The 14,269-nt window shown below is 50.3% G+C and overlaps 1 protein-coding gene across 1 annotated transcript in view; it reads left to right on the top strand.

The window, feature by feature from the left end:
* DHX38 (DEAH-box helicase 38) overlaps positions 1-14,269 on the top strand; it is a 1,077,951-nt gene that overhangs the window by 575,869 nt on the left and 487,813 nt on the right. Inside the window, exons 13-14 of the mRNA XM_078670369.1 lie at positions 1,004-1,190; positions 1,314-1,499. Coding sequence (XP_078526495.1) covers positions 1,004-1,190; positions 1,314-1,499 — 373 coding nt within the window. The remainder of the gene's footprint in view (positions 1-1,003; positions 1,191-1,313; positions 1,500-14,269) is intronic.

The following is a 14,269-nucleotide window of genomic DNA, read 5'->3' as shown; positions in this document are numbered from 1 at the left end:
CTGTTAGGCTGCTCATTTCTTCTTTATTTAGAATGTTGGGCAGAAGGCTATCTTCCTAGGTGCCGCAATGTAGTTTAGGGAAAGTCATTCCTGATTGTTATATATTGCATAGTGTAAATATTTGGAAAGCTAAGTCTGAATGGGCTATTTGGAAGTGATTTGCTGCATTGCTTTATGGTGAACTTTTTACCTTCCTACAAATTCATATTCTGGACATCAGTGTTCTGGGGTGCCGGCACGCAGCAGGGAATTATTGTAATGCTTATGACCTCCATGAAGATGGCTACGATGCAGAACAAGGACTAAGAAAGTAACCCATTTTTTCTCCAGTTTTTTGTAGCGGAATGCCTGTGCCCTCTAACTTTACCCTGTTTGGTCTTATTGTGGTACTCTAGTTTTTTTTTGGCAAGATCCTGGAATATTTTTTAAATCATCTTAGTTACTATTAAGGGCTTGTCTTCCTGTACTATATGCAGGGCCAATGGATTTATGCAATTTTGTGGCAGCTACATTTTCCACATAAATATGGATTTGATGCTTTTGCCACATAATCATAATTTGTGAATTTTAACCCCAAAAATGGTTTCAAAGTCAAAACAGATTAGAAGCTACTAAACACGTGGCCACACATATTTCTGCAAAGTGGAAAGCCTTTCGCAAAGGCTAACTGGTCACCTTTCTGTTGTCTATTGCTGTATTTAAGTGCTAAACTGGTACTAATGGGGCAAACCCTTTTCCAAGACAGTGTTAATGTGTGTAAACATTACAAAATAAAAAAGTAATGTTATCATAGAATGTGCTGCATTATGCCACATATTTTGCCTTTTCGTGCTGCATAATTTAGTCGGCCCTTTTACAAACTTTGGCCCTCCCCAACCACATAATTCTTATGGCCCTGAATACATGACTCCTGTTCCTTTTATCTGAGAAATTTGGTGAGGAATATGTGAGATAGTGTTGCCATTTTGGTGATGTAATTGAACTCTTTCAAATATTTTCTTAGGGACAACAGCATTGTCATTGTGGTGGGTGAAACAGGCAGTGGAAAGACAACCCAGCTGACACAGTATCTGCATAAGGATGGTTACACGGACTATGGAATGATTGGATGCACGCAGCCCCGTAGAGTGGCTGCTATGTCTGTAGCCAAACGAGTCAGTGAAGAGATGGATGTCAACCTTGGCGAGGAGGTGAGCACAAGACTTACCTTATCACTCCTTCCATGTTCTTTCAGGTTTTACTCATACTTTGGTTTTGTTTAACATTTTCTTAAACTGTTGATGTCGGTCACTGATCTCTTGTTTCTCCTAAAGGTTGGTTATGCCATCCGGTTTGAAGACTGCACATCTGAGAAGACTGTGATAAAGTACATGACGGATGGTATACTGCTGCGAGAATCTCTGCGGGAAGCTGACCTGGATCATTACAGTGCTGTTATAATGGACGAAGCTCATGAGCGATCTCTTAATACCGATGTGCTGTTTGGTCTATTGAGGGAGGTAAGCCACTTGTGATCATACTTCCTGTGTATCAGTGATGAGCCTCTTTACATCTTAGAGGAGCCTATGCTCTACTACTGTACTCATTATGAGCGTTGCTTTTACCTCACAATGTTATTGTTAATTAGTACTTGTACAGCCCATATTCTCCCTGTAGTTTGGCATTTCAGCATCTTTCATTAAGTAAACGGCATGCCCTTTTAGCAAGGTGTTCCCCACGAAAAAGGGAAGCATGGTCCAGCTTTCTGAGAACCTTTGTCTGGTTCTGCTTGTTTTGTATGCTTTTCAAGTCCGTTTTTGAGGATTTGGAACTAAAAACCAAAAGTACCAGAAACATTTGGCCTGATACAGACCACGCCGGATGGGTTACTCCATCACAACGGTGACTGATATCCCTTCTGCCGAAATATAAATCCTATTATATTCTATGGGTTTTATATTTCGTCTGTCATCGTTGTGACGGAGTTACCTATCCGCCGTGATCTAAATCAGACCCATTGTGAAGGAATTGTTTGCCTTTTGTACACCCCAATATCTAGTCTCGCCAGGTACTTTTTGTACTTTGTTTGCAGTGTTTACTTTCCATGGGCAAAAGTTATTAACATTTGATTTTTTTCCGCTATCATGGCCTCTAATCAGATGATTTTTTCCCCAATAATTTCTACAGGTCCAGCATGAACATGGGGCACATATAGGCACTTTAAAAAACATTAAACAAACAAACCCCCCCCACCCCAAAAAAACACACTAACACTGATGAAGCCGTAAGGCGAAACGCGTTTGTTAGGGGGGTAGAGGGGTCTGCAATAAAGCATTTTTGAAAATCGGATACCTGCGTGCTTTCCTTTCAATGCTGGAATGGGACGTTGAAGTCTGTTGGATATACGTATAAATATATAAATAACGCGTTTCAGCCCCTCCACGGGTCTTGATCACATGACATAGTTGTGTAATTGTCATATTTTTTTTAAAACAGACTTTATTGACTTTTCATAATCCGTTCAGATGCATCATACATACAAGCTTATAAATACATTATACCAGCAGAATTCAATTGACGTATGTAACCACCTCATGTCATAGCATCGCAACTCGCTAGCTTATCTTGATCGCCCTTCTCTTTGTCGCAAGGAGAGTGGTCCCTCCTAATGTAGGAGTCATATCCCTTCCTTCATGTGCCCTAGCCCCGAGAGGCAACTCGCTAGCTTATCTAGATCGCCCTTCTCTTTGTCGCAAGGAGAGTGGTCCCTCCTAATGTAGGAGTCATATCCCTTCCTTCATGTGCCCTAGCCCCGAGAGGCTAAATGGTGTTTCCCCTAGCTTAAGCGAACACTTTCACCATCTATTCATCAATTCAGAAAAACAAAGAACGTAACCCCCCTCCCCCCTCAACACAATACCCCCACCCTGGTCCCCCCGTATCCCCACCTCCCTCCTCCCCTCAGACATGTCGCTTTTCCTAACAGTGACCCGCCGTTTGCGCGTGGTTACTTGACCGAGTGGATTGCCTATATATCCCCTGAGGAAAGGACCTAGTCCCGAAATGCATTGGGATTTGGGACTCTGATAAACTTTTCTGTGGATAATTACTGTGATGAATCACCGCTGAACATTATTCAAGTCTATATGCTGTGAATATACGACTTTGGAATAAAACTTTTTTTGAACTACAATTCTTGGCTTATTGAACCTGAAGATACTGCGCAAAATTTAGAGGTTAATACCTATACAGGAGCACCGTCGGGATTCAGTGTGGGTACCCCCCACACTCCCACAGCACACGCTTTTCCTAACAGCACACTTGTTGCACATTATTCATTCCGCACTCTCCGTCAGGTTCCCTACGGCAGTGATCCATGTCCCTTCCGGGAGGATGCATTCACGTTAGTGATCTCCCCACCCACCCTCTCATCCTATGACCTGCGGCTGTGGTCTCATGTAGCAAAGGGGACACCCATGGCCGGAAGGATCAGTCATCATCGTCAGTCGGATTTTTAAGCAGATCCACCATCGCCACCCAGGCTCTCGCCGTGTCCCACAGTTTGTCGTTGTCAGTACTCTGAGCGAGTTGGAGCCGGAGGGTCCCCTCGCAGTCCGCCTACTTTATAAAATCCCGCAACCAGCAAGCAACATTGGGGGCTGTGACAGCCTTCCAATGACTAGTGATTTCACGTTTGGCTGGGACTAACCCCAAATCCAGGAACTTACTGATAGTTTTGTTGCGGGCAGTGTGGGGGAACCAGTGTAGCAAGCACACCCCTGGAGAATGCTGCAGTTCCCTTTCCGTCACCCTGTCAATTTGGCCAGAACATCTCCCCAATACCCCTGTAGCAATGGACAATCCCAGAACATGTGCAAAAACGCTGCATCCTCCAGTCTGCATCACGGGCAGGCAGTGCGGGAGCCCAAAAAATCATTAATTTTGTGAGGAGTGAGATACGCCCAATGAAACACATAGAATTGGATGAGTTGGAATCTCGCGTTTTGGGAGCACTTCCATGCCTGTTCCATTAGCATCTCCCAGGGTTTTGCCTCTATAGGCATTCCCAGATCAGCCTCCCATTTAGTACGCAATCCCTCAAGAGGAGCCCTTAAACCCTGTGTCAGTCTCCGTTACAAACATGTAACCGCCTTGATCTTACCCGCGGAGGTGACCACGTATTGGCAAGGGAGGAAGACCTGTGGTTCCTCCAACCATTTTTTCCAGTGTTTGCCCACAGCTGCCGTCACTGCCACGTGCAAAAGAAAGTCCTGAGCAGGCAGTTCATGTCTTTCCATGAGATCTTGAAATGGTAAGAGTGTACCATCCTCGTATAGATCCCCAATGGATCTATACGACAGTCAATGACAGTCACAGATTATAGACTGTCTGAATGATTCAGACAGTCTATAATCTGTGACTGTCATTGACTACTTTTTAACATCAGGAGGTCGGGTTACACCAGAATAAAGTTATAAGTAACCTCTCCATCCTGTTTTAGCATCACTTTTCACAGTATCACACTTTTGTTATTTCACCTTTTTTGAGCACTGCAAACATCAGTCCCCCCTTGTTGTTGATATTAAAATCCTCAAAACATGAGTGGCAAGACCATAGTTGGACCTGACTGACCGGAGGAGGAGCTCCTTTGTAACATCTGGACCCCCGACCGTGACAGTTGTATGGCCTTTTCGGGCATGGTCTTGATGGAATCCCAAATGATGAAGGGCGGTTCCGTGTGGTGACTGATGGGCATCCTTCCATGACCATTGTAGGGATGACCCGTAATAGATACATTAGGTTGAGGTTGTTCTAGGTTTTGTTTTGGGATTACCGAGCATTGTTTGTGTCTTAGACCCTCCAATATATATGTTGTTATAAGTCTATAGGGAACATATTGGAGCATTGGTCTTTAAAACTCCCCTGGGTCCTTTTCACCAGTTTGTTGTTTGTCTTGTGCAATGCCCCCAGAACTCCCCCAGGCCCCCTCTCCTTTGTGAAGAGGGGGCCGGGGGGGAGTTCTGGGGGCTTTGCATTGCCCCACATCAGACTGGCCCCCAGGCCCAGGAAGCGCAACAACCCTTAGAACATGGGCCCCGCATACCCTTTGCAGCCCCATCATCCAAATATCCCATCAGCTGTCTGCGGGGTTACGTCCGGCATCTCCATGCCTGAAAGTCCCTGGGCGCTACCAGATCTTGAGCTCTCTGTCCCACTCTTCTCCTCGTCGGTGTCATTAGTCGCCGGGCTGACCACTCCTCGACTGATGGCCGCCACCGCCCGCACCGCATTGTCTCGCTCCTGACGCTGATCCACCGGAGAGGTGAGCCTCCCCCTCGGCAGCGCAGTCGCCTGTCGTTCTCACGGCAAGGCCGCCCGTGGGGCGGGCACGGCCGCACCACCGCGACCCTCCAGCCAGTCCCACGCTGCCTGCGGGGTAAGAAAGAAGTGGGTCTCCCCGTCTGCCGTCACCCGCAGACGTGCCAGAAATAGCATCGCGTAGGGGAGATGGAGCTGACACAGCTTTCTCTTGACAGCCAGAAAGGAGGACCGTTGACGTTGGACCTCCCTTGTATAATCCGGGAAGATCAGCTCTTTACTGTTTCCTATTTGCAGATTCTGCTGGTCCCGTGCCCTCTGCAGGATAAAGTCCCGGTCACGGTAATGTAACAGTCTCGCCACCATTGGTCATGGTGGAGCTCCAGGTTTAGCGGGCGAGCTGGGACCCTATGTGCCCACTCCAGTGCAGAAAATGGGGATAGGCCGTCTGGCACCACCTCTGTTCGCAACCAATTTTCCAGGAACCGGACCGCATCTGCTCCCTCCTCACGCTCCGGAATCCCCACTATGCGGAGATTGTTGCGCCGTGAGCGCTCTCACTGTCCTCCGCCCTTACTTCCAGCACTTTGACTCTCCGTGTTACTTCATTTAAAGAGTGGCGCAGGGCTGCTAGTGTATCCAGGATGTCCTTCATGGTGGTTTCATGGGTCGCCACTGTGAGAAGTTGGCCTGATTATATGATGCTCACTAGTTCTAGTGATCACCCTGTATCAGTCCAAACAACCCTTATGGTGATTGGTTGTAAGTCAACCTTATAGACCAGCTATCCTAATGGTAGCATGGACAAAGCAGTCTTAGGCTAAACTCTTTTGGCATGTGAAGCCAGCTGTTTTACCACAATATAACCCCTTGAATACCAAGTGAAAGGACACCACACAGGTTGTTATGAAAATAAACAGTATATTTATTAATAACAACACCTCTGAACTCTTTGAGGTCAGAGGGCTAAGCACATGACAATCTCTTACTAAAAATACTACAAGTCGCACAAAATTACAATGGTGCCCCAGGGGCACGACAAACCATATACTAAGTAAGTGGAATGTGAGAGTCGATAATAGGAATGGAGCTGTCCAGAGGCTGTAGGATCGATGGGACCACGCTATACTAACTTCAGGTAAGTAATAGGAGGCCCACGGAACGCGTGTGCAGAGTGTGAACTCACACGCGAGATGCGTAACAACGTCTATGGACAGTACAGTTCAAGTTAAAGGTGAGTACGGACAATCCTGACTAGGTAGGACTAAAACGACTGTGGAACTGGACACTAGGACAGTTAGACTACCCTTGAGCACTGAGATTCTCTTGTTACCTCACCCACGGGCCGCGGGAGCATAGGGTTCAAATTACGTCGGGTTCTCGCGTTGAAGTCAATGGAGCCTGAAAGAAAAGATGCTGCAGGCGACCAGGAGGAAGATGTCCGGTGCAATCCAAGGGTGGATTGTTGAAGAAGGAGACCTGAAAGTAGAGGGGACAATGTTCACAGTCACTAGCCAGTGACTGGAGTGGAACCAGGAAGGAACCAGATGTCGACGTCGCGATCAGGTGAAGAGTGGGCGCTTGACTCTGCAGGCACGTGGACCAGGAGGTGTCTTCGACGACCAGGATGGAGGCACGAGCTGTCCCACGCAGGCTCTCGCTGTCGGCGGTGTCGAATCCGGGCTGGGACTCAACAGGCCTTGGCAAAGGCAACCCACGCGGTGAGTGAAGAAAGCGTCTGGTGCGGACTAGGAGAGTCCGGGGTGCCCCTCTTTTGGAAGGGAGCAAGGGCCAATCTGGAGCAACCAGATCAGCAGTGAAGATTTCAAAGTTCGTCGTCTAGGAGGCCACTAGCCAGCCGGCAAGTGACCAGACAACGCGTCAAGCAGGAACCAAGCAGAAGGGCCCCACGCAGATCTCGTGGATGCTGGAGGGCTGATCTTCGGTGCAGGGGCTGCTTGGGGCTGGGGCTTCTCAGTCCCCAAAGCACTTGGTCGAGTTTACCTCGGGAGTCGTGCTGGAAGCGAAGTGCAGGTTCGTTCAAGATAGCCCGTCCCACGTGTCTCGTCGCACCCACGGGTCTCAGCTTTGCTGCAGATGTAGGTAGAGGTCGGAGAGGTCTGGGAATCCGGGTCTCGTCGGGCTCTGAAGTCTGGATCCTCGAGGGAAGACGACAAAGTGAAGCCGCTGGACGCTTGATGGTGCCTGCAGTTGCTGGGTGGACACTCCTTGTCCACAAGGGAGATTCTTCAGTCTTCTGTGGAGCAGAACGTCGAAGGCCAGAGTTTCTTCTTGTTGAATAGTTCAGGATAATCTAATTTGGAATGGGACCAGCTCCTACCTTTATTCTCCTAAAGGGGGCTGCACTATTGACTAGGTCCCTCCGCTGGGTGGGATCAGGAAGGGGGGTGGCTACACCCCCTATCCTTTGTCCGGTTTCCCGCCAGAGCTGGGGCTGGGATGCCCCAGCAACTGGTTTGAACCGGTGTATGCACAGGGCACCTTGTGTGCCCCAGGCATGTCTCATTCCTTTCAGGCCTCCCTACCTCAATACACAAAATCCTGTCTGGGGTGGTGCTAGCACCTCCCAAGGCAGGAAACCGTTTGTCCAAGCCATCCTCGCTGGAAGGACTCCCAGCAGCAGGAGGTCAGACTTGTGTCTGTGGTGGCAGCATCCATTTTGTGATGCTGAGGCTCGAGTTAACTTTAACCGGGGTACACAGTTACATACATGCCGTGTCCCTCTAGAAGGGTGGAATGCTACCCCCGTCGCCAGAATTGGCGAGGGGGTAGTATTCCAAATCGTATGACACCTTACTCGACATGTTTTGATAATGTTATACCAGAGTTAGCATTTAACCGCGAGGTTGATAATGCACTTAAGAGTATATGGTATAGCGTTATCATGGAACAGCTATTAGGACTTGGTTCCGCAAGCTGCAAACGGGCTCAGCTCATGCCATAGCACCATCTCACATAATTCCAAGCACTCTGCCTTCAGGATTGATAAGGCCTTCCATAGGAGTGACTGATAGGAATCTATGTGTCCATTTTAGGGTTAGATATAGGTATACTATGTTCGAGGCATGTGGGCTGCTAAATTCATATCTATTGCATAGATCGCCGCCTAGTGTTGGGTCCGGATGATTGCACATTGTTGTCCTGAAAGAGTCTTCGAAGTATCACGAGATAGGTGGCTCCTCCCCTGGACTACAGTGCGCATGGGCATCGACTCCATCCCCAGATTGTTTTTTTCCGCCATTGGGTTCGGATGTGATTTCGACGTCTCCTGTTAGGAATCGATAAAACAACTTCTTTAAGGCCAAAAGGCCTTCGTTACCTCATCGGTATTGTTCGCGTTCGGTCTCGTGTTTCTTCCGACTCTTCGAGTCGGTCTTCTGACGAGTCGAGTAACTCTTCGGACATCGAGGCCCTGTCGTCGCAGCAAGACCCCGACGATACTACGATGGAACGGAGCCCGTTCAAATTTTGCCCTGTGTGCGGTTCGAAGTACCCACACATCGACGTGCATCCTGTATGCAACAAGTGCCTCTCACTGGACCACAACGAGGACAACTGTATGGCCTGTTCGAAGTTCAGGTCGAAGAAGACGCTCAAGCTTCGGCGCGCGGCGCGCCTTGAGGACCGGCGAGCGGCTCCGGCACCGGTAGACATCTTCGACGACCCTGAGGCAGAAGGCCGAAGCCATCATCTGCAGATTTCACCACCATCGACGGAGGTCGAGGCCGATTCCGGAGAACCCGTCGAGGGCCAGGACCTACAGGAAAACGTCGAGGAGGTAGGGGACGTCGAGGAAGTTTATATGGCCGCGGAAGATAGCTCGGAGGATGAGCTATGCCCCGAAAGTACAATGACTCAGGCTCAGGTCAAGGGATCGCCACTCGGCCTTATCCACGACCCTACACCGCAATCCTCGGCCCCGCCTTCTGGCCCGGCTACGGACACACCAGCGGAGCCGCCATTGAGTATATCGAAACCGAAACCTTCGGATTCGACAACAACCAAGATGGCCGACGCGCCTTCGAAACTGAAGACGCCTGCTACGCCTTCGACGCCGTCGACTTCAGTGGCTCCGAAGCCGAAGAAGGCTGTCGAGCCGGCTACACTACCTAAGGTGGTCAAGGAGCCAACCTCGAAGAAGGTCGTCGAGCACGTGTTGAGCATGGTGGCTCAATCGAAGTCGAGGAAGACTTTCGAACCGCCTCCAGACACGACTACCACGCCTACAGGCAAACGCCCGGTCGAGGCGCAGTCAGCGAAGGGCCCCGAGCCGAGGTCCGGAGCCCCTACGCAGAAACAAAAAACTGCTGATCCAAAGCCAACGGCGTCGGCGCCTAAGGCCGGAAAGGTAGCCCGGACCGCTGCGGTCGAGGATGCGTCTGCGCCTCCGGAGACCGAGGACAACTCGTCGACGCTGGGGTCTTCCCATGGTGGCGGACAGAGGTCATCGGTCGCGCCAACCAAACCCTCCGCTTCTTTCACTAGGCAAGTCTCGGACTCCCTCAAGAGAATACGGGAGAAGAGTTTGACGTCGACGAACCAAAAGCGGTCGGATCCACAGCCGGTGGAGGCACCGAAAAAGACTTCTACGCCAATCCTCTACACTCTGCCGCCGAAGGCCTTTGCACCCCGGTCGGTGCCAAAGGACTCTGGAGGTTCGGAGCATTCGATGCTAAGTGGACGTTTTGGTCGACAACAAGCGTCAGGAGAGCTGTCTGTGCAGTATATCGACACCGACACGGGGAAATTAACGCTCTATAAGCGGAAACTTACTTCCCAGCCATTGGAATCGTTTGTCATACCTCTAAAGAAGAAAAGGCCGGCACAAGACATTCCTGCCCTTGTTGAACCTATTCATCCACAACCTAGGAGGAGTCCAACACCTTCACCCCATGCCTCAGGGAAAGATGAAGGTGACCAGGATGAGGAGTACAACTTTATCCAGTATTAGGGGTGTCTTTCATAGATTCACATGCCTGAATCATTCCCCGTCGTCGAGACGGGAGCCTCCGGTATATAGAAAAGTAATGTCCTATAGACATACATAAAGAAAAATAGGCCTAAGGACCTCCCCTTAGTAGCCTATCCTCGTCCTTATGCAAAAAGGACCAAACTCTTAGAGCCAGCCAATCAGCTATCACCTCCCTCTAGAACCTTCCCTGCTGGAGCCTCAGTCTCTCAGATTTTCTACCGCACGTTGTGCTAGGGAGTCTCCAGCCTGAGCTCTCCTCAGGATATCTTCTAAACCTACTTTTTTCACTTGGAAAAAGGATTACCTTCTCAAATTCTTCAACTGGGATACTTCAGACTCTTCTCTTGCAGTAAGTGCTGTCTTGCCTTACCATTTTTAAGGAATGTCTGGATCCCAGAAGAAAGCCCTTTTCAGGGCCTGCTCTTCATGTGGGAAGAAAAGGCTCCATGTGGAGGACAAGCACGACCTGTGCTTATACTGCCTTTATCCGGACCACGTCCCCAAGGACTGTAAAATCTGTCGCTCTTTCCCTAATAAGACCTTGAGGGATAGAGAAGGACGACTTCTCATTTAGCTGGACAGGCTTAAACAGAGGGATAATGTGGAGTCCTCAGAGGGCAGCTTCTCCATGGCTTCGGACGTCTCCCTCAAGAGGCCAAGGGGGGACCCCCCTGTCCCCTCAGACACTCCTCCTATGAAGATGCAAAAGAAATCTTCAGAGGCAAAATCTACAACTTCCTCAGTGTCTGACACAGGCTCTCACGCCTTTAAGAAGCCTGCGCACTCATCCACCAAGCCTACGCCATCTTCAACGCAAAAGAGAGCTGTGACGCCACTCGCCGTCTCCACAACGATGACGACGGTGTCGACGACGACGGCGTCGTCAGTCCTCGCATCGACGACGACCACTCCATCATCGTCGTCGGCAGGTAGGCCAATCCCATCTGTCATACTGCCGAAACCGTCGTCGACTAAAACACCGTCGACGACGAAATTGGGGCCGTCGACGACGACCCCGTCGACGAAGAGCTCATCGACGTCTAAATCGGGGCCGTCGACAATGACACCGTCGACGAGGAACCCATCGTCGACGACGACACCGTCGACGAGGAACCCATCGACGACAAAGCCAGGGACGTCGACGGCGAGAAGCCCGCCGTCGACGGAAGACTCGTCGCCGAGACCGTCGACGAGGAATGAATCGTCGACGAGAAACGAATCGTCGACGAGTGCGACGTCGACGAGGACGTCGTCGACGACCGCGTCGTCGACGGAAACATCAACGACGACGAAAATCTCGTCGCTTGAGCCACCGACGACGGAGGACATGCCGTCGACGACAAAAACGTCGACGGGAGGGTCGTCTACGACCAGGGACAACGCGGAACCATGGCAGAAGTCCAAGCTAGTGGAACCGTCGTCATGGACGCTGCCTCCGCCGACACCACCGCGCAAATTGCCAAAGAAGCTGATCACGCCTGAAACGACATCCCCAAGCAAAGTACAAAGCCACTTACCTTCTGACTTTCTCCAGAGTGAAGAATCGGAAGAGGAAATGACGACTCAGGCTATATCCATCTCAGACCTCCACGTGAAATGCCAAAGCACTGATGAGGAACAGGAGGAGCTTACCTACCAGGAACACTCTTTCCAAGCGCAGGTACGGACGGAAGTGACCCCAATGGTGTGTCTTCCTGCGTCCATCGTGGATGACCTTAAACATCTCATCCAGGACTACAAGCAGCGTTTCCCGGAGGCACAGGCTGCTGAGGATAGGGGCCCAACGCCGGCTACATCTGCTCCACCGGCAGCCCCACGACAGACGCGACCACCTCCGCAGGCCTCCCATGAGGCAGTCTCACCTCAAGTAGTGGAATCCTCAGATGAGGAAGCTGAGGAGATGGAAGAAGGCGAAGTCCCTGAGGATCGCACGGATCAGGACGAAGACGACGAGTATGTCGCGCCTTCCCCAGCTTCACCCCAACCACGCCAGTTGGATTCTCCGCCAGTGGACATTGGCGGGTTCCATAAGTTAGTGGAACGGGCAGCAAAGCGTTTCCACATGGAAATGGAAACAACGGAAACAGAATGTTTCTTATATGATTTTAAAGAACAAACAAAAAAGATCACTAAATCAATTCCAATTATAGAATTTCTCTGGGACCAGGGAAAGAAACTGATGGCTACGCCGGCCTCCATACCTGCGGTGATCCCACGCCTGGACAAGAAATACAAAGCTCCCACCAAGGCGGCAGTTTGTTTCAATGGGCACCCGAAACCTGATTCAGTGGTGACCCAGGCAGCTCAGAAGAATTCCCGCAACCCTTCTTCTCCCTTGTCAGCACCACCGGACAAAGAGGGAAGAAAGTTGGATACCATCGGGAAACGGTTCACCACTACGTCAGCCATGACTATCAAAGTCGCCAACTCTATAGCCCTGTTGGGACGTTATAATCGCCAACTGTGGGAGGACATAGTCCCTTATTTGGCAGAGCTACCAGATACAATGCAGGAAGAGGTCAAAGCACTGCTCTCAGAAGGACAAGCCTCGGCAGCGGAAATCATAGACTGTGCCATAGATGGAGCCATGACTGGCTTTCGCCAATTAGCTGGAGCAGCAGTCCTGCGGCGCCAGGGCTGGCTTAAGGCTACTTCATTTAGACAAGAAGTTCAAACAAAGGTGCTAGACATGCCCTTCGACGGCGAACATCTTTTCGGAGCCACAATTGATGAAGCGCTCCAGAACATCAAAAAAGACACCGATACGGCTAGAGCACTGGGTACGCTGCAGGCTAGAAACCTGTCCTTTCGGGGCAACAGGTCCAGAGGTCAACCCTCCTACAGGGGGTCCTTCCAGACTAGATCCTCATATTCATACCAAAATAAATCGCAGTATCCGCAGAAGCAACAGCAGAGTCGCCAAACTTCGTATGGAAGATCGAACTTCCGTGGAAAGAACCAGAGGAGGGGCACTGGCGGACGCCAGTGACCGATTACTCCAGCCAGTCCCGCCACAATCTCCCTCATTCAAAATTGGAGGAAAGTTGACCCATTTCCTACACAATTGGCATCTCATAACCACAGATCGGTGGGTACTACAACTAATAAGATTTGGCCATTCCCTGGAATTCATCACCATCCCACCTCCAACACCGCCACGCAAACTGCCACACAAACATCTGCGGCCTTTGCTCCTGGAAATATCTGCGATGTTGAAGAAGGGAGCGATGGAGATGGTCCCATCGTCTCAAAAAGGACAGGGATTCTACTCCCGCTTCTTTCTTATTCGCAAAAAGGGGAAAAAGTGGGGGCCCATTTTGGATCTCAGAGCCCTCAACTCTTTCCTAAAGAGTCAGTCGTTCAGGATGGTGACGATCCAAGAAATACTAGGCATCCTCGAAAGAGGAGACTTCATGACATCCCTGGATCTCCAGGATGCCTACTACCACATCCCAATACTCAAAGGGCACAGAAAATTCCTAAGGTTCGAGGTGGCAGGACGCCACTACCAATTCAAAGTGCTGCCGTTCGGCCTCAAATCCGCGCCGCGGATTTTCACGAAGTGCCTTTCTCCTGTGGCAGCCTTCCTACGTCAAATGGGTCACCAGGTCTTCCCTTACCTCGACGACTGGCTGGTAAAAGCTCCCTCAGCGACAGGCGCGACCTCATCCTCCAACACCTGCACCTATCTCTTTCTGCACTTAGGATTAACTCTCAATCTCGAGAAATCCTGCATGACCCCGACCAGAAGCATCTCCTTCCTGGGGGCAACCTTGAACACGGAATGCGTAAAAGCATTTCCTTCGAAGGAACGGAAACACAAGATCGTCTCTCTGGCTACGGCTGTGGCTTCGAGAAAGACCATGAGAGTTCGAACTTTCAAATCACTACTAGGCATGATGTCGTCCTGTATCCTCCTCATCCCGCACTGCCGCCTCAGGATGCGCCCATTGCAAGAAGCCCTCGCATACCAATGGA

Source organism: Lissotriton helveticus, chromosome 12, assembly GCF_964261635.1.
Source record: "Lissotriton helveticus chromosome 12, aLisHel1.1, whole genome shotgun sequence".
Classification (NCBI taxonomy): Eukaryota; Metazoa; Chordata; class Amphibia; order Caudata; family Salamandridae; genus Lissotriton; species Lissotriton helveticus.
This window is presented reverse-complemented; position numbering and strand designations above follow the sequence as displayed.